The 20939-nt window shown below is 36.3% G+C and overlaps 2 protein-coding genes across 2 annotated transcripts; one reads left to right on the top strand and one right to left on the bottom strand.

Annotated features, from left to right (window-relative positions):
• Positions 1-1465: 1465 nt before the first annotated feature.
• Positions 1466-6452, bottom strand: LOC144709806 (pectate lyase-like). Its single transcript, XM_078583452.1, has 4 exons — positions 5867-6452; positions 2514-3168; positions 2078-2181; positions 1466-1958 (listed from the first exon to the last, which is right to left on the bottom strand). The coding sequence occupies exons 1-4, from the start codon at positions 6067-6069 to the stop codon at positions 1598-1600; spliced, it is 1323 nt and encodes a 440-aa protein (XP_078439578.1). The 5' UTR covers positions 6070-6452; the 3' UTR covers positions 1466-1597.
• Positions 6453-6561: 109 nt separating this feature from the next.
• Positions 6562-8398, top strand: LOC144709807 (replication protein A 14 kDa subunit-like). Its single transcript, XM_078583453.1, has 3 exons — positions 6562-6707; positions 7409-7667; positions 8190-8398. The coding sequence occupies exons 2-3, from the start codon at positions 7412-7414 to the stop codon at positions 8252-8254; spliced, it is 321 nt and encodes a 106-aa protein (XP_078439579.1). The 5' UTR covers positions 6562-6707; positions 7409-7411; the 3' UTR covers positions 8255-8398.
• The last annotated feature ends 12541 nt before the right edge of the window (positions 8399-20939 follow it).

Here is a 20939-nt window from a genome sequence, read left to right as displayed (position 1 = left end):
CAACTATGTTTCTCATCATTATCTATAATGTAACTGTAACATATTTCCATTGATAAGTATAAACATAATTTTATTCTTTAATTTCAGTATAATATTATTTTTAGAATTGATTTTCTTACGTAAGTATTCCATAACGTTATAGCTCAGACTGGATGATGATTATTGTATCTATTTTTTCTAGAAATTTTATTTGGGAAAGAGTTCGATAAAACAAAATATAAGATATTTTAGAAGCAATAAATTCTTTGAAGATGATAATCAAAACACCTATTACAAAGTCTACTGATATGTTTCATGTCTCTATCATTATATTTTTTACAACTTACAACTGTCCCTGAGTTCTATGCATCATATGATTCTGTTATTGGGGATTGCTCACAATAATCACCATTGAGTCATTGTTTTGGGATTAGATTTGGATACCACATAACTTCTTGCTTTAAAGAGCCTTAATACAAATTAATATATTTTATCATCAGATATATTTGATCAGTTTAAAAAAATAATGATCAAGTCCATCTTTTTTAGTTACCAAATAAAGATAAGAGCCACTGAGAAAATAATTTTATGATAATCCTAAAAACAACATATACCAGGTCATTCATATTAATATCATATGAATATTGATCATAGTTTTGGGTTTATTATTCACTGGAATTTCTGCGTGAGGTCTGAATCTAGTCCCCTCAGTTCTACTTTGAGAGACCTGATCATTAAACTGTAGTACTCATGACTTAACCCTAACACTCCAAGCTCATGTATCTTATTTCATGATGTTGATATGTGTGAATATCTAATACTAAAAGGAAAATAATAAGTGAAAGAGAAGAGATAAGGGGGGACAAATTATTGATTCACAAAATAATAAATTCTCCCTGTCGTGGTCATAATAATAAATATGTGCAATTTTTTAACATTCCATCTGGTTAGAAATAATTTAAAATCTAATAATAGATAAATTCAAAACTTGGTTGGTGACCAATCTACTGTGAGATGTTTTAGTAATAATTATATAATAAGGTTTTCTTACTTGGTTCTCTATTTTTATGACTTTCATGTCTTCATATTCATTTACATAGGAAGTCCCACTTACCATTGTTTTCTAAATGAGGGATATTTTAATAAAAGCATCATTTAGATTATGTTTCAGCATGTCAAATTAAGTTCATAACTTTCATCAAACTACGAAAACAACAAAACGAAGATTGGAAACATTAAAGCAACATATCCAAATAGTATAAATGCATACATCATCATTTTTCCATCATCCATGAAATACATATGGATCAGTCATAAGGAGGAGATATCAAAATATAGAGCATACTTAGAAAATTTAATTAAACAATTATGATTTAATGTAAAAGTCATTATTTCAATATTCCTCGGAAATACAACCAAATATATATAAATGAAGCTATGGAATGAATAACAAGAATGACCAACATGTGGTGAAGTTTCTCCAACAACATATTTTTAGTATGAAGAGGATGATGGACACAAAGTAAATCCCCTAATAACTTGAATATAGAGAGCATAGCCACTTGCAAGTTTTCTTCTTCTTAGTGGCCCATTCTTGGCGAACCCTCTTTGTGCAAGCTCAGCAAGGCCAGTTGACTTTGCATGTGAGAGATCCAGCAAAGCGGGTGAGTCTGGTCACAAAGGAACCTGGCTTTGCCTTGATCATGTCCTTGCTGGAGTAGCTGGGCCGGCCTGGCTTGCCAGATTGAATGAAGAAGGCACCATTCAACATCAAATCTCCCTCTGATCTCCACTTCCATGTCTTCCACTCTGGGTCCCAAACATCAACCCGGTGGGTCACCTCCTTGGCCCTCACATCTGGTGGTGCAATGTATCTGTTTCCCTGGCTAATGATAGTAGACTTTTTGCTCCCCCCAATAGCATACATGATCCAATGGGTATAATCATTGTTTAACACATGAAAAAACCCCCACCGGCACCTGTTTCAAGAAATCCAAAACTTTTAGCTACACATCTTGCTTGAGTAGAATGTTTACTCACTTTGGACATTTCAGAACTATTATAGTCTTTTGGCTTAGGGTTGGGAATTTGGATTTACCGTGGCATCCTCTGTACAAGGCCCCTACCAAAGTGGTTGAAAGCGACAGTGATTTGCATTATGGCATCAAGTGCATAGGTGTCGCTGGCACCAAAAAGCATTACCTAGATCAACAATTTAATGAGATGATCTAAAAAGGAGACGTTTTAAAAAATAAATGAAAGAAGACAGGAATGAATGAGAAAAAATGAAAGATGACAGAAATGAATGTAAAAAAGAAATGAGAGGAAGTCAAAATGATTAAGAAAGGGAAATTTAAAAAACAAAGTACAAAAAAATAAGTGAAAGCAAAATTTTTGAAAGAAAGAATACAATAAAGAAAAAATAAATGAAAAAAAGTGAAATAAAACATGAAAGAAAATAAATAAAAAAGGAAAATAAAGGTGAGAGAGAGAGAGCGAGAGAGAAGAGAAGATAGGTGGTGGGGGAGATGTACGTGGTCATGGTGGGTGAAGTGATTGTTGGAGATAGTGATAGCCGTGGAACCCTGAACGACATCGATAAGCCCATCCATGCAGTTTGACATGGAAACATGGTCCACCCAAATATTGGACGCGCCGAAGATAGAAATCCCATCGCCATCGCTGCGAGCTCTCAACCCATAATGGAACAGAGAATCACGTATCATCCCCCCACTACCAGCCTTAATATCATGTATGTGGAGGCCATGGATGATGACATGCTGCACAAACTGAAGAGTTATCCCAGCCCCATAGGCGATGTGTACGTTGGCGCCTCTAGCATCAATGGTCTTGTAGCTGGCGACGAGAAGCTCTTCGCTAAGGCGGATGATCATGTCACGGGCGAAGATGATCCAGAGAGGCTCGGTTTGGATGGCAGCGTGGCGCAGCGTGCCGGGCCGGGGGTTCACCAGGTCCGAGTCGGATGGGTCGGTGACGACGTAGAATCTACCGTTTTTGCCGCCCATGGCGTTGCGGCCGAACCCGAGGGCGCAGCGAGCCAGCTGCTTGCGGTTCCGCGCCCAGTCTCCCCGGCAGCGCCAGCAGCGGTCGATTGGGTTCGTCGCCAGGCACGGGCCTGTGTACTTCCGCAGCTGCCTCCTGGTCCCGTTCTTTGTCCCTTCCAGCGTTCTTCATTGAGTCCCACGACAGGAGCAAGGTTAGTGAAACAGTGGCCGAGATTAGTTGGCCTCCCAAAGTAAGAGAGAGAGAGAGAGAGAGAGAGAGAGAGAGAGAGAGAGAGAGAGAGAGAGAGAGAGATAAAAAGATCGATAAATAGATTACGTGAAGGATTGATATACGAGAGAATGATAAATGTAGATAGATGGGTGAATATATACTGAGATAGGGATAGAGATGTAGATAGCTTGATAGGTAGATGGGCAGAGAGATAGAAGTAGATAGCTAGTTGGATTGACATAATATATAGATGGGGAGGGTCGATAAGTAGGTAGCGTGATGGGAAAAATATATGCAGAGATAGAGATAGAGATAGGGATAGACATAGCTTGATTGGTAGATAGATTGGTAGAGAATTGGGTCTGGATATATTGTTGAAAATGTAGGAGTAGATAGCTAGTTGGATTGACATAAGAGAGTGATAAATATTGATAGATGGGGAGGATGGATAAGTAGGTAGCGTGATTGTAAAATATATGCAAAGATTGAGATAGAGATATAGATAGCTTGATAGGTAGATAGACGGCCAGAGATATGGGTCCGTGAATATATTTTTAAAAATCTAGAAATAGATTGCTAGTTGGATTGATATAAGGGAGAGGGACAAATATAGATTAGATGGTGAGGATGGATAAGTATGTAGCGTGATGGGAAAATTTATGCAGATATAGAGATAGAGATGGAGATGGAGATAGCTTGATAGGTAGATAGATGGGCAGAGAGATAGTTCTGTGAATATATTGTTAGAAATCTAGAAGTAGAAAGCTAGTTGGATTGATATAAAACAGGTATAAATAGAGATAAATGGGGAGGACGGATGAGTAGGTAACGTGATGGGAAAATATATGCAGATATAATGATAGAGATGTAGATAGCGTTACAGATAGATAGATGGGCAGAGAGATGAGTTGTGTAGCTAGTTTCTTTGATAAAAGAGAGAGAGGGATAAATATAGATAGATGGCAGAGGATAAATAAGTAGGCAGAGATAAAAATAATGTAAATAGAGACAGATAGTTAGATGGCCTGAGAGATGGATGAATGGATGGGCAGCTAGTAGGTATATGGATGAGTGGTGTGTAGATAGATAGCTCTTTATATGTATAGTTATATGGTGATGTAAGTATATAGATAGATTGATAGGAAGGGAAATGGGTAGAGAGATAAATGTGGCTGATTGATAAATTAACTGAAGGATATGAACAGAGAAAAAGCCACTTTTATTGCTAATTTAGCTTAGACGGATCTATGGATGGAAAGAGAGAAATATACACTTACATAGAGAAACATTTAGAAAAAAATATAAAAGAGCATATTGGCCTCTCAAAAGAGAGAGAGAGAGAGAGAGATAGAGATGGAGATGGATATTTAGGTAAAATGAAGGTTGATGTCCTAATACATGTGAAAATAAAAATATTACGCATGTATGGGTGTAAATTTTGGTTAAAGAGTGAGATATGTATACAGACAATAAAGAGAGGGATAGAAAGAGAGAAAAAGACAAGGAGATAGAGAGACCAATTGAGAGAAAGAGAGAGAGAGAGAGAGAGAGAGAGAGAGAGAGAGCAAGATAGAGACAGGGAGACATAGAAAGGCAGATAGAGCGAGACAAAAAGACAGATAAAGAGATAGACAGAGAGACATTAATAGACAGAAAGAAAGAAAGAGAAACAAAGAGACAGATGGAGAGAGCGATAGAGAAAGAGGGAGATAAAGAGAGATGGAGAGTTAGATTGAGATTAATAGATAGAGAGGGAGGCAGTGACAGGCAGATAGAGAGAAAAAGATACATAAAGAGACAGATAGATAGATAAACATGGAGAGAGAATTTTTGATAGAGAGATAATATAGAGACAGATAGAGAAATTTAGATAGAGAGAGAGAGATGTATTGAGACACACAGAGAAATTTAGAGAGATTGAGAGAGAGCGAGAGAGAGACAGTTAAAGAAATAGAGAGATAAAGACATATACAGAGGGAGGTAGAGAGAGACATTAAGAAATGGAGATAGAGCGACATATAAAGAGAGACATTTGAGATAGACATAAATATAGAGGGAGAGAGATAGATAGAAAGACAGAGACAAACACACAGAGAGAGAGAGAGAGAGAGAGAGAATGTGCGTGTGTGTAGGTGAGAAAGAGAGAGAGAGAGGGAGGGAGAGAGACAGAAACAAACAGAGAGAAGGAGAGAGAGAGAGAGGGAGAGACAGTGTGTGTGTGTGTGAGAAAGAGAGAGAGTCAGAGACAGAGACAAACAGAGAGAAAGAGATAAGGAGAGAGAGAGAGAGACAATGTGTGTGTGTATGTCAGAAAGAGAGAGAGAGAGAGAGAAAGAGAGAGAGACAGAGCCAAACAGAGAGAAAGAGAGAAGGAGAGAGAGAGAGAGAGACAATGTGTGTGTATGTGAGAGAGAGAGAGAGACAAACAGAGAGAAAGAGAGAAGGAGAGAGAGAGACAAACAGAGAGAAAGAGAGAAGGAGAGAGAGAGACACAATGTGTGTGTGTGAGAAAGAGAGAGAGAGAGAGAGACAGAGACAGAGACAAACAGAGAGAAAGAGAGGAGAGAGAGAGACAGAGAGACAATGTGTGTGTATGTGAGAAAGAGATAGAGAGAGAGAGAGAGAGAGAGAGGGAGGAAGGGAGACATACTTCTGGACCTTATCGTTGAGGTTGTCGGCGACGGCTTCAGGATCAGGATGGTACGCCGCGAGAGCGGCGGCCCTCGCCGCCTCCTCCCGAGCTCTCCACGAATCATCGAAATCCACAATGTGCGCAGACGCCGCGCCCACCAAGACGATAACCACTAACGCCATTACGATCCCCATCCCTCTCTTTCTTCCCATCTCCCTCATCTCTCTTCTTCTTCTTCTTCTTCTTCTCCTTCTTCTTCTTCTTCTTCTTCTTCTTCTTCTTCTTCTTCTTCTTCTTCTTCTTCCTCTTCTTCTTCTTCTTCTGCTGCTGCTGCTTCTTCTTCTTCTTCTTCTTCTGCTTCTCCTTCTTCTTCTGCTTCGTCCCCGTCTTCTGCTACGTCTGGTTGTGGGTTTTTTTTTCTAAGGATAAACGATGGGCCCGTTTTCACGGTGGGGGCATCGCCGGCGCCAAGACACGTCTCGGCTTTATATCCATGAAAGAACACTCTAAATATGATCGCCCGAAGCGGAATTCCTTCTCGACGCCTCCCCAGAACGGGGCAGAGTTCGTTTCCTTTCTACGCGTCTCCATGAACAGGCAACGGCTACGAATTTCTCCATGTGGTTAAATAATCTGTGACAATTTGCGATTCCTCGTTTTGTAAGGGGTTTATTTGTAAGCTGACTATAAGGTAATGGGCTCGTAGAAGGGCCCATTATGAGCAGAACTTTGCCATGGCGAGAAGCTCTGTTGAGGGTTTTTCGTCGAAGGGAAGAACCCTAGAAAGGGTTGAAGAGTTGGGTCGTGGTTGATTGGTTGAATTCCTCCTTGAGCCGTTCTCAAGTTTGCTGAAGCAAAGGTGAAAAATTTAGTCTTTTGTCGATTCGATCCGATGTCTGGTTGTGGGTTTTCGCTCTTCGATCGCGTCCGGCAATGTGGGTTTCCTTGAACCATTTCTTTGTTCCTATTTATTGTTGGCAGAGTTTCTGTGTTGAAATATCCGCACCTGTTGTTTTCGGAGAGGCAATGCCTTTTAATTGTGGAATGAAGAAATCTTGTGGTGATTCTCGATTATGGGCTTCATCTCATTTGAACTAATCGATATTAACGTATGTTAATTAGAACGGAATCTTTGATTGAAACTGGCTAAGGCGCCATGAACCAGAAGAATCCAATCGACTGGCCACAGTGTTCTTCCTGTCGTTTAAGTTTGTATGCTAAAGTTTATCAGCGACGTTCGAACAGATCTCCCCTTTTCTATTCATCTTATATGTAATTGTCATTCGAAGGCATTACTTTTTCGCTCCTTTCCGTGATTTTTGTTCGCCTCTCATCCATCCATCAGTACAATTCTTATTTTATCCAGGGCTTCTCCTTTGCTAAAGTAGCCATCAGTTCTTACCTCCTATCTTTGCATTTAGAGAACTTAACTATCTGCAACGAATTTTCATTCAAACTAGAGAATTATTCTCCATAATTTTAAATTTTCTGAATCTTAATTTCATTTGAACCCCCAAAAATTGGATCCTAAAATTTTATCATTTCTCCTCCCTGATGCAGTTAATGGACACATCAAGCCCTGCTGCTCTGGTCAACGCTGATTTGCTGAAGATGTATATGGGCCGCAGGGTCCGGACTGTTGTTCAAGTTTTGCGCGCCGACAGTGGGACTTTGACTGGCCAATCTCCGGATGGCCAACAGCTTGTCGTCAAGGGATCGCCACCTTTTCCTCCGTCCCGATTCGTCGAAGTCATTGGCATCGCTGACGGTGGACAGTCCATTCGTGCCGAAATCTGCTCCGACTTTGGCGACAACTTTGGTAATCTCATTAATTTTCTCCATCTCGTTTACCAACCTGTTCTATAATCTATAGACCCGTTGACCTTTGACTTCCCTTCACTCCTTGAATCCTGATGATGATATTTGTGGGTTACCTTTGGTCTCATTGTTGACCAACCTCCTCTTTCACTTACCCTCAGTTATTTTCTTAATCTGCTCAAAATTTGATAATACATTTGTCATCTCACTCATCCTTCAGTTCTGGATGGCATATTATTCATCCCTGAATCCTGATTCTATCTCTACATCGTCTTTGGTGAAGACTCTGGTGATCTCATTCATCCGCCCTGAATTCTTAATAATATAGAATTACCTGAATTCTTATTGTTCACCAAACTTTTCCATTGACTGTTGGCGTTATGATGATCATAGAAAATTGTCTTTCCTATGTTCCGATTGATATTATTATGGGTCATCTCCTCTCTCCTTGTTGATCAACCTATTTTTTTTATGGCCCATTGAGCTTTGCAAATTTTTTATCACTGTTTTTGTTGACTTTCAGATAATGTGGCCTTCAATCGCCTTTGTCAGCTCGCCAATGGGGAGCACAAGAATCTGTTCCTATGAATAGGCTGGAGTCAACGTAGACTAACTTTTTGGTCTTCATGATGTCAAACTGATCTCCAATTCTTGGGTACTTGTAGGCCTGGCTCATTTTTGTATTTCATAGGATTTATCAAATCATATACAAAATATAAAGACTTTCTAATAGATGCAGGATAATGGGGGAAGACTTTCTAAGCGATGTTAATATAGGAATGTTCAAGTCCTTTCAATCCAATGATTTACTAATTGTGCAAGCCCTTTCTTCTGCATTGGTAAATGTCAGCAGACGTCCACCTTTCTCTTTTATTTATGTTCTTAAAGCCATGTATTTCTTTTATTGGTGTATCTACCCTTGTAAATCTGGGTATACTGGATTCACCATATCGGGTCCACGAGACCCGATACGAGTAAAACCCAGTATCAGTACTGGGCTTTGATGTTAAACTAAGAAAATAAGTATTATTGGTTGAATCTCCTCTTTCTCTGCCAACTAGAGTTTGGACAAGTGGAGAAGAAGCTTCTCCGTCGCTTCTCTCCGAGATCAGCTAGAAGCTGACAGTAAAGAACTGTAGTAAAAAAAATTGTGATATAAATCAGGTACCTCATTGGTTTGAAAGATGAGGAAGTGACTTGTCCTATAGTTGGCTAAAACATAAGGGCAAACAATAACATGGCATTAAATGAGGTAAGATTGTTACCAGAGAGGCAGTAATTGGGCAGAGGGATCAGGTATTCCATTGGATTGATCCATTGTTTGACCGGATCTAGCATTTGATCGAGTACCTTGATCATTCTGACCAGAAATTAAACTTGGATTTGTTCTAACCCATTGGGTTGGATCTTATTTAATGATCCGGCCAAATGTTCGGATCGGATTACCCAACCTGATGGGCCATTCAAATGGTATCAATCAAATTGTTTGAATCAATAATAAATAAATATGCATAATAAATGAGACGAGAGAAAGAGAGCAAGAGAGAGAAAGAAAGAGAGCGAGCAAGAGAGAACAAGAATGAGAGAGACTGAGTGAGAGAGAACAAGACCAGAAAAAAAGACTTTTGGTTTCATCCACGTTCAAACCTAGTATATATACTGGGTAACAAAGCAATTGGGTTCTGGAGACCCCATATGATTGATCTGATAAGAATTGGATCTCTTAAGGGATACTTACAATCAGGGAAGCTCCAGGGTTTTAAGAAATAGAGAAATAAAGATAAATGGAGCATTTGCATCTTACAACACCCCCTCATAGCTGGGAGGTAAATATTTTCTGAAGTCTCAGCTTGCCAACCATCCTATGGAATGTACTCCCAAGTAATCCTTTTGTGAGAATATCAGCTGCCTAACGAGATGATTGTATATACTGAAATTTTATAATGCCTTTTATCTATATTCTCTCGGATAAAGTGTTTATCTATTTTGACGTTTAATATGATCATGTTGTGTAGGGCTGTGAGTAATGTAAATGGCTGAATTTTTTTCACCATGGCACTTTCAGATATGCTTGTATTCCCATGATCCATACAGTTTTGGAGATACTTTTGGCGACTGCCTGAAATTCTGCTTCTGCACTAGACATGGCAACCTCTTATTTTTTACTTCAAGTTAACAAATTTCCTCCAATAAATAAGCAAAAGACTTGAATGTTCCATGTGGCACATTGATGGAAATATAAGCAGCCGACACGCCAATCACACATTCAACATCTTGTTTCATGTTCATTCATACAACATATTCATTATAGTGTATGCGTGATACTTATAATGAAGTCCATGAATACATGATCAGACTTAGTGAATTATGATGAGATCATAATATGGAGATCACTAGTCTTTAAGCATGTGTTCTAAACATTCATATTCAAAGGATATGCAAGAAGGACATCAAAGTATCCAAATAGAGTAGCACAATCTACCTTCACTCATATGATGTGTATGGTCGTTCTCGAAGACATTAATGTGGAGACACTAAGGATAGATAGTGGGTACTCTTTAGTGGAAAGAGTTCACTGAATTGATCTATACAAATCCTTGAATGGAATTATACCGAAATGTCAATCATGATGATTCACGTCATGGTTGTGTAAGTGTTCCTTAAACTTGAGACTCCAACGACGTCTTGTGGACAAACATTTGTGCTTTGACTATGACATATGAGTTTCTAATCATAGGCTTCTAAACTGTCTTAGTTCATGTGCATCAAGAAGTTCACAAATACTATTGAGTGGTCAAGATGGGATCATCCACCCTCGGTATAAGAGGTGACAGCTCAAGGAAGATGATGCGATGAAGTCCTTGGCCAAGGTAGTGAAATATCGGAGAAGAGTTCACCAATGATTTCTAAATGCATCAGTACTAACTCAGATGACCGATTAGGGTTTGACAGTTGACCATACCCTAAGTCATTCGAGGAGCATCAAGTGGATGAGGGGTTATACATACACAGTAACCGATGACGAACAAGTTCCATGAGTGAGTCGATACACACTCCTTTGTATCTTCTAGAACACGTGGTGTAGCTTGGCACCCCACATGTTGGAGAATTGACCAATCAATTATGTTAAATCAATCCGACATTAATTAATATATATGATGATATAGTTAATTAATTTGCAAGGCCAATAAAGGTTATTGGGCCACTAGAGTTATTAACTAAACTAATACATGGCCTAGAGGGGCACACAGAAATAGTCTTTTGGACGTCAGAAGCGATACTTAAGTTTTGGGGGCTTCTATAAAAAATACCACTGAGTATAAATAGGGGAAGGCCCTGAACGAAAGTCATCTGATAAGCCGAAAATAGGGGTAAATTTTATGCAAATTTTAACCCTTGTCGTTGTCAATTTTAGCTTATACAATAAAATTTATAAAAACTCTACTTAAGATGTGTAGTGATAAGTATGAGTGTTGTCCAAGAGAAGCTAGTAAGGAATTCAATTTGATGGTTTTCTTGGTAATTCAACCCTAATTAGAGTTAATTTGATCTTCAATAAAGATCAAATCACCCTAATTAGATGAGAAATTTAGAACAGGGGGTAGAAGAGATGGGATGAATAGAAGAAATAGGGAGCTCTAAACTGGCTTCTTTGATCCAAAGAAAAAGGGTCCAAGGAGTCAATTAGAGAGGTTGAGAGGGAAATTTTGATTTGAGTTGGTTGGTTTTGTAGGTCTTATAATTCATAAATAACAACACAATTAGATAATACAAAGGGAAATTTACTCTCCTAGAAATTGAAGTTTTTTATAGTTTTTAATGTGCACTTGGAATAGCTAGGTAAATCTCTCATTCTCTCCTCTCAATCTCAGTAAGGGCTTGTACCTTCCGCTCAAGCCTAGCAATTTAGAAGTTCAGACCAAGATCAAGAAGAATGAAGAAGAAATTTCACTAAAACATCATCCAAAATACACTAAGAGTTCAAATACAAACAAGGAAAAGGTACCAGATATGTTGATCCAAGCTAGAGCTCCTCTCTGTCTTGCAGATGTGATAGAGCACAATCAATAATGACCCCCTCCCCTCAAAATTCGGCTTTTATACCTAGGTAAAATGGCAAAAATTACCATTTTACCCCTAATTAGTAATTAATTTTTATCTATCAATGTAGGCTTGATCTCAATAATCCAACCATACAGATAGAAAGAGGGGATCAAGACGAGAAAATCCATAGAAAATTATCTCAATCGAACTTCTGGATCAAGAATTATGAATAAATGAATTTAAACCAATATTAACCATTGGATTAAATCATTTATTTTAAATTTTTCTTCTTCTAACCGCTCGCTGAGTGTCGTCTTTTCATTGGCGGCGACGTTTCAACTTCTTCAGGCGGGTACATTCTCGTTGCGCCACGTACCCCTGGCAAAAATAAAAATAGAAAGAAAAAAGGTGAGAAAATCAGCAGTGTAAATTTAACATGCTCGTGGCGCATGCGTTTCTTGCAGCGCGACCGAATCCGCAAGCGCCACGTCATCGCCCGTGCGTGCGCGCTGTACGCGCCATGCGGGCGGTGAACTTACCTCCTGGCGCTGACCCGCCTCAAGCACCGTCGGATTCTCATCCGACGGCCACGATGAGGCCACGTCGAGACACGAAAAATTCCTCTGGACTTTTTGCGGAAAAACCCATTTTAAACCGCGCAATTATAGATGGACGCCGCCCAAAAATATTTGTGTATATGCCCTTTGCGCATTCTCTCTCCTCTGGTTTTTTTCATAAACTATTAAAACAAATATTAAATCATTTGCAATAAAACCCTACAAAATTTTAAATAACATCTTTACGCCTGCAACCACGACCGAGAGCTGTTTTGAGGGTATAATTGCAACAAAAATTTACAAACAAACCTTCAAAGTTTGAAAATTATCTTCATACTCATGTTTTTCCTTATAAATATATTTTTTTCCTTAGAAAAAATGCACTTCTTCTTCAAATAAATCTCATAAAAATCCCATAAAATCCTAAAAAATCCTAGAAAATACACTGATTCATCCCCGTACTGATAAATCTCAAAAATAAATATTAAATTTGCCATTTTCATTCAAAAATAATTATTTCAAGCTCAAATAAATCCCTTAAAATTCATAGAATTAAAGGGAAAAATCAGAAATCACTTGAAAACAGTATTTTCCTGTAAATAGATGATAACAACCCCATTTTAAGCTCTTTAAATGCAGAAAATTGTGCTAATAGCATGAAATAAAGACCGAATTTAGGGTGTTATCATCATCCTAGCCAGAATTGTTCTGGGGCCTTCCCCTTCTTCTCCCTTCTTCTCACAACCCCCCTCCACTCTAGATGTGATTGGGACGATGTAACGACGACGGCGGAAATTGAACGGGGCTCGTCAACGAGAAGGAGGAGATTCGACGTGTCAAGGATTGTGTGGATACATCTAGAGGCGGCATGCTTGAGCAGGTTGACTCATCTCGCTCCGAGATCAAAGAAATCACGGGTGTGATCCGTGCAAAGGTATTTCATTTAATGATTTTATCGATGTTATTTTGATTCTGTTATGTGTCTTCTACTATGTGGAATCATCGTCTTCATCTATGTCAAGGCCTCTAGAACCCAACATGTGTACCCTCCATAGTTTGCATCAGTGTACAACTCTTAAAATGTTTCACCTCCTTTGTCTAGTAGTACCCCTTGTCCCATAGTACTTTTCAAGTAGGTTGGCACCATATGAGTTGCATTCATATGTGCTTCCTTGCTTCTTTACGTGAACTGACTCAATGCCCCTGTTGCAAAAGCAATACCATAATTTTTATGATTCAGAAATATGTGATTGCCAATTAATCTTTGATATTTATCTCTGTTCACATCACTATCACATCCACAATTCCAAAGTATTAGACTTGGGTCGATTGGAATAGGGGATGTCTTGCACTCTACCTTATTTTTTTCTTTGAACAGGTCCCCTATGTACTTCCTCAAAAAGATCAACACACCTCATCAGGTTGAGAAACTTTGACGTCAAATAACTTGGATATTTGAGTGCTCAAGTGGTAAATCTTCTCTTTATCATTCTTGTGATAACAGTATCATGAAGATGCACAATCAAGGTTATGGTTGACCCTGAGGAGGTGTGGTTTATGAATAGAGGATGATCCCAATTTTTTTGTTTATATTCTAGGTCTTTCATAACAGGAGAAAATGTTCAGAACCATGAAGTGGAGATTGCTTCAGGCCGTATCGTGCTTTCTTCATATGGCATAATTTCTTCTCTTTTGTCTGAGTACAATACCTAACTAGCAGTTCCATAAATATTTATTAGTCTAACTCATCATGGAAAAGTACATTCTTTACGTCAAAGAGTTGTAACTGCCACCCCAATTTTTCTGCGACAATTATCAGTATACAGATAGTGCTTCACTATAGTATATTCCCTATGATTGAGTATATTCCTTTTGCTACAATACCGGATTTATTATGTTCCATCGACCCATCTACATTGTATTTGATTGTATTTATCCACTTACACCCAAAAATTTTCATGCTTTTTGTTCTGGTAACTGCTTCCTTAGTAATATTATATTATAATGCTTCCATTTCAGGATCCATGACTTTATTCCACTTCAAATCTTTCATTGCCTCTTCCACAGATCTTGGTATAACTGTTTCATCTAGTTTGTAGATAAATGTTTGACATGAAGAGTTAACTTCAGATAGCTAGCAATATGATATATAGGATGCATATCTCCTTGAATGCAGGATATTGTGCCTTTTACATAGGCCAGCATGAAATCTCATCTTTCATAACATTCTCACACTTGAGGACCTTATAGGAGGTTTTAATTCTTGTTGGTATTTTTTAAATTGTTTAATAAAAGTGTAAATCTGTACTCACTTATTAAATTAAAGTAGTGATGAGTATGGGTCGTCTCCATGGGGAATGGTTATAAAGGATTTAATATTCTTACTATAGTGACTATTGTGGTCAGATGAGATACATATTAAATATGAAATTGAGTGAGGAGAAATTGTGAGGGAAGATAGTGATATTACGATGAGGATAGCAGTTAGTAGGTAGTGCTAATTAAGATTTCAGAAGATTGAGTGAGAAGATTGTTGGATTTATATCCTACGAATGGTCTAAGAGGGGGGGGTGAATTAGACCAATCCCTCTTTCCTAATTTACTTATTGTACTATTATTTTTTTAATATCTAATTATCTAGAGGGAAGAGGTGGACACCCAGAATTTTTATACAGGTTAGGGCTAATCCCTTGCTCCTGTCCCGGGGTATCCAACCGGAGTTATAATATGTCCCTAACCAAGTTTATAGCCCCCCAAGCTAAAACCGCCTGGTAATAGGGATACACGGATACCTCCTATCTAGAAAATTGAAAAACAAGAATGTCCTTGAACACCCTTAGCTCCTTTTAAGGAATCCTTGCTTTCACTTCTTCTCCACTGGACCACTCAAGTCCTTCCCAGCTTCCAAAAATCGCCTTTAGTTGAGGTAGTAGTTCTAGTCTCACAAATGCTGTAAGAACTCTTGAAATGATTCAAAAAAATGTCTTCCACGTTCCTGAGAAGTTAGCTAAGAAACAATACCAATCTCAACAATAAATTTTCACTTCTGCACCAGAATTATATTCTCTAAATTCGGATCAAGTTAACCCAGAATTTAGGATTAGCTTTAGGACAATAAAATTTTCAAGGTAAGGATATTGAAATTCACAACAGTTGAAATATTCAACTATCAGTGTCTTAAAGTTCAATATGAGATAAAGGAGTTGTAAGACACAGATTTAACAGTCAAGAGTTTTAATACTCAGTTCAAATTTCTGAAAATTGAAATTGTAAAATTTCAAAGTAACGATTTTATCTTTTGATTTCAAATACAAGGATGTTAAAATCTGCAGAATCAACAGTTATTTTAGAAGTCAATTTTGAGATTCAGAGATTTTAAAGAGAAAGTTTAACAGTTAAGACTGTAGGATTTTCTTTGCAATTCAGAGATTTCAAACTGAAATTTTAAACAGTTATGAAGATAGTATTTGATTCCCACTGCAGAAATTTAAGATGAAATTTTAACAGTTATCAATGTAGGATATAAAATCACACTTCAGAGAGATAACAAAAATTTCAACAAATCTCACTATAAGATTTGATTCTCAGTTTAAAGAATTTAATATTCAATTCAAAATTCAATCTCTGAACTGTCGATCTGAATTTTTGTTCTCTTGAAAAACGATTTAAAAACGATGTTCAGAGATTTTGATTTTAGAAACAATGTTCTGAAATTTTATTTTAAAAACAAGGTTCAGAGATTTCGATTTTAGAAACAGTGTCCTGAAATCCAATTTTAAAAACAATGTTCTGAGATTTTGTTTTTAGAAACAATGTTCTGAAATTTTATTTTAAGAACGATGTTCAGAGATTTCGATTTTAGAAACAATGTCCTGAATTTCAATTTTTCAATAGACTGATGAATCAAATGATTCAGAAAAGAATAACAAGAGATGAATTTCGATTTTTCAACAGACTGATGAATCGAATGATTTATAAAAGAATAACAAGAGATGAATTTCGATTTTTCAACAGACTGATGAATCAAATGATATAGAAAAGAATAAACAAAAAATGAATTTCGTTTTTCAGCAGACAAATGAATCTCGATTTTCCACAGATGGAGAGATGAGCGATTTTGAAAAACAATAACAGAACAATTTCGATTTTCAAAAAGACAGAGAGATGAGATGAACGTTTTTGAAAATCAATAACAAAGCAGTTTCGATTTTCAAAAAACAGAGAGATGAGATGAACGATTTTGAAAATCAATAACAAAGCAGTTTCGATTTTCAAAAACAGACAGAGAGCGATGAACAATTTTGAAAGATAACGACAGAAGAAATTTCGATTTTCAAAAACACAGAAAGAGAGATGAACGATTTTGAAAGATAACGACAGAAGAAATTTCGATTTTCAAAAACACAGAAAGAGAGATGAACGATTTTGAAAGATCAATAACAGAAGAAAGAAAAGAAAAACGAGCCTGATTATCAGCTTGAGAAATCTGATCTTTGGAGCTGTTCTGGAGATTGATCTATCTTCCTTGTCGATTTCTTGTAAACCTTTTTCTTCACCAACAGACTTTCTCTATTTCTGGACTCTTCTTTCTTGCGTTCAGCCTGCAATTTTCTTTCCAACCCGATACCTCTTTCATCCCCTCTTCTCCCTTTTTATTTTACCTCTTTTCTATGCTCACGTTCAAAGGCATTTTTCATTTTACCAAAATGTCCTTGTAACTTTCATCATAACAAAATAAAAACATACATTTTGTTATCTCTTCTCAGTTTATTTTGAAATTCATAAAAACACATAATCTAAAACCTTCAAAGATGAATTGATGATAACGTAAAGGATGACGAGAACGAGGCAGGGAATGGGTCGCATACAGTAAAAGACAAAAAAATTAACGATAAGACAATGACATGAATTTGTTAAGACATGGTTAAAGAGTGTGCGAGACAAGATATTAAAATCAATCTAACCTCATGACGATGTCGGGACACAACATAAAGCATGGATAATTACTGTACATCCTTACATTCGGCCAAGATCATGACAATTTTTTAGTGTAGGTAAGCTCCCCCTCTTCTTTGTTGCTTCTTCCACACACCCAAGACACCAAGAACAGACTTGATGGATCTCAGAAACTCACTATCTTTCAATCAGCTGACATGATTAGGAAATAAGTTTAAGGATAATTTTGATAATGAGCAGAGGGTATGGATGGAAAGAGGGGATGAAGATGAAGCATCCCTGAAAATTTCAGATCAATTGAACCTCTAGATCATCGGATATCAAGCCTTGAAGTTGGAGCAATCATAGTCACCCATATTATCTCTAGCCCTATCATTAGTGCTAACAACTCCTCATTTTTTTTGGTAGTTGAAATTTCCACTCATATATTTAATCATTAGTGTGATCGCTTCATTTTCCATGATCACCTGCTCCAAGAACACCATGTGCACTTGCAGAAGAAAAAGACGAAACCCTCTTTTAACACTCTTTTTAGTCGTGGTGGGGTGACACACCACCGTGCACCACATCACCTTCTCTTTCTTCTTTATTCTTTTCCTAATTAACAACACGCTGACACATGGCATTCACATAAAAAAGACGGGAATATTCCCTGATGATTGCCTCACATGACGCAAATTTCTATGGGGCCACGTGAGGATCTATATCTTTTTTTAATTGATCGCGACGGTATACATGCATGCCAGATGTACAGGTACGATTTTTTACTTTTCTTTCAGCTTTTTTTTATTTTTTCCTCAATCTTCTAATTGATTTTATTGTGATTTAAATAATTGCATCATTTTCAATTTGTCCCTGTCGTCTCATTTGAATGAAGTATATCAGATGTCAGATAATGATTGGCACTTTATGGTGCCACAATTAATAATGACATAACTACACTTTCTCTCAATGATTAACACAGCTAATCATTGTGAATGCTCTTGATTGGTTGACAATTGATGAATTGAATGACGGCACATTTTTAAGGCAAAAATACTTTGATAATTCATTATAAAAATAATAGTATGTCATAAAAATATAATCTATATATATTTTGAGTTAGAAAAATTCATATATCTATAAATATAAGGTCAAATAAATTCATAAACAATATATTTTGAATCAGAAAATTAATTTCTTTAGGAATATGATGTTGGAAAAATCCTTAAAAATACCATTAAATTCACATAAATCATAATATCATTCTGAAAAATAAATTTATTTATAATTAATTTCATGCATAAAAATGTGTATATTACACAGAAATAACCCAATAATTTGTGTTATAACCCCATATATCATTGTCGCCAAGCATAATGGGCAGGTTACTTCACTTATTAAACCCAAGAAAGGTTTATCTTCTATGCTTCCCATACTGGCATGAATCAAAAAATATTATGGTAATCAAAAAGTTTTTAACAGAAGATAAGAATAGTCTCACTGAAAATCAAAAGAAAAATTCCATAAATATTAAAAAATCATGACTGCATTTTATGATTTTAGAGGCAATATCATGTCTAAATTAATGGATTCGAATGCAAATTTCTTTGTATTTCATGATACATTTTTCTTATTTTTGCATGATTTATGTATGAATGATACAATAAATATAATTTTTGACATTTTAATTGTCTTACCCCTTCTCTTTCAAAGACAATTCTAAAGAAAAAAAAATTTTAGGCAGCCTCACACAGAAAGCCAAACTCACAATCATGTTGTAGCTGCAGCCGCAGCCGACAGCCTTGCAAGTCTCGAACGAAGTGTCCTGTGCGGCTACATATAAGGGCCATGTAGCAACACGCCAAAGATAACATTTTGCAAGGGTCCCGCGTGTGCACACAAGAGAAAGGTACGATTCAGAATGACTTAAGTTTGATATTTATGTAGTTGTTTTTTTATGATCTTTTTTCAGATGGGATTAACCTTTTCAAAAATTATATTTGTGATATCTTCATCTCATTCAACTTTACTTATTTTTCTATCTATTGAGAATTATTCCTCTCTCTAACTTCCTCACTATCTTTCAGATATACATCTTTCCATAAATCTTCCTACATTTTCTTATTTATACTCAAATAATAGTAATAGAATCGCTTACTAGTATTAGTATATGAATATCTATTCTCCCTCTCTTCTAACTGTTTGATTAATTCTGTCTATAAAAGCCTCTCTACGGAGACTACCTCTCTCTCCCTATACATTCTTGAGTGAGATTAAAAACTTATGAATATTATTTGATCATAATGAAACTCAATTCAACGACCAATTACACCTCTTAGTTTGATTCATCAACGTATTGCCCGAAATGTACACTTCTTTTTTGAATGGACCATATAGGGGAATAATCACAAAATTATACTTACATTAAATCAGGGACAATTTAATAACTTCTAGATGTTCAGAAAATTACATACAAATATTAGAGATAAATAAAAATTCATGGTCTTATTTTTAGTGATTCTTCCCCCCTCCCCTCCACAAAACAATTTTAGTTTCAAAATAGTCTAGATGAATAATTTTGATCAACAATAGTGGCCATTACTTAACATCTATTATAAGTATTCTTGGAATACCCTGCCACTATTCTTAAGTTTAAAATTTTTTATTTATTGGCAAAAGGAAAATGAATTTATTCAGAAAAGATATTCTTTCTATTCAAATTATTTTTGGGGGTATAATTAGGAAGTAGATCATGAATTTCATTCATTAGAATATTTATATGAAATATTTGACATATGTAGAAGTTATTCAATCTTCCTTGACTCGACATGAAAATAATGTTGTGATTTTTCGTATTATGGTCCTTTCAAAAAAGGATTGTACTTTTTAGGATAGAATTCATTTTCATTTTTCATCATTGCACAATCTGATTCTTTTTTTGAGCACATCTAGAAGAGGGGATCCTTTTGTTCAAATTATGTTTTTCCGTTAGTTTAAACCAAATAATTATCTTCCTGGGATAAATTCTGTGAATAATTATTAGACACAATTACTTGCTACCGTTACAACAGAGTTTTATGTTTCTATCTATCCTGTAGATTACTCAATTTGTATCAAGCAATAAATTTCTATGTTTTGTTGTAAACCTAACTTGTTACTTAAAATTTATTAAATCAATAGTTTAGTACACACTCAAAGGTAGGCCATTTACCATATAGAAACTTTTGTATGACATAACACTATGTTTGTGAGTGAAGATAGAAACAAATATTATGATTTATTTTTTCCTGAAAATAAGCTATCTTCTAGACTTCGAAGAGAGTTGGGAATGCTAATTTTTTTCAATTTTTGGAACGGGAATTTTTAGGCATAGGTAGAAATCCAATCTTTTTCAATGAAAATGGCATAAGGAACTGAAGACAATTTTTGAAAAGCGAAAATTATAATAATACAGATCCAAATAAAAATCAAATTAAAGTTTTTTTCTTTGGCCCAATTATCTATTAGAAGTGTTAGATTGCGTCAATTAGCATTGGTTTGATACCCATCAAAATACAGAAGATTAAACATTGACTGCTCCAGTATTCCATGTATAAAAAAACAAGTAGGGAGAGACATAGATCTGTTGATATATCTTATAACTATTCAATTATAGATATATCAATGATAGAATCAATTTTGATTGCGAGATGGATCATTTGATAAGGTTAAAAATGATACAATATATCAAAGAG

This window comes from Wolffia australiana, chromosome 11, assembly GCF_029677425.1.
Source record: "Wolffia australiana isolate 7733 chromosome 11, ASM2967742v1".
NCBI classification, from domain to species: Eukaryota; Viridiplantae; Streptophyta; class Magnoliopsida; order Alismatales; family Araceae; genus Wolffia; species Wolffia australiana.
The sequence above is the reverse complement of the archived record's forward strand: the minus strand, read 5'-3'. Positions and strand labels throughout refer to the sequence as shown.

Bases quoted from the DNA above. Each gene is read 5' to 3' on its own strand.
- LOC144709807 (XM_078583453.1), top strand. From the start codon at position 7,412: ATGGACACATCAAGCCCTGCTGCTCTGGTCAACGCTGATTTGCTGAAG. The intron at 7,668-8,189 runs GTAATCTCATTA...GTTGACTTTCAG, and splicing joins CGACTTTGGCGACAACTTTG to ATAATGTGGCCTTCAATCGC.
- LOC144709806 (XM_078583452.1), bottom strand. From the start codon at position 6,069: ATGAGGGAGATGGGAAGAAAGAGAGGGATGGGGATCGTAATGGCGTTA. The intron at 2,182-2,513 runs GTACATCTCCCC...TTGTTGATCTAG, and splicing joins ACTTCACCCACCATGACCAC to GTAATGCTTTTTGGTGCCAG. The intron at 1,959-2,077 runs GTAAATCCAAAT...TTCTTGAAACAG, and splicing joins CTTGTACAGAGGATGCCACG to GTGCCGGTGGGGGTTTTTTC.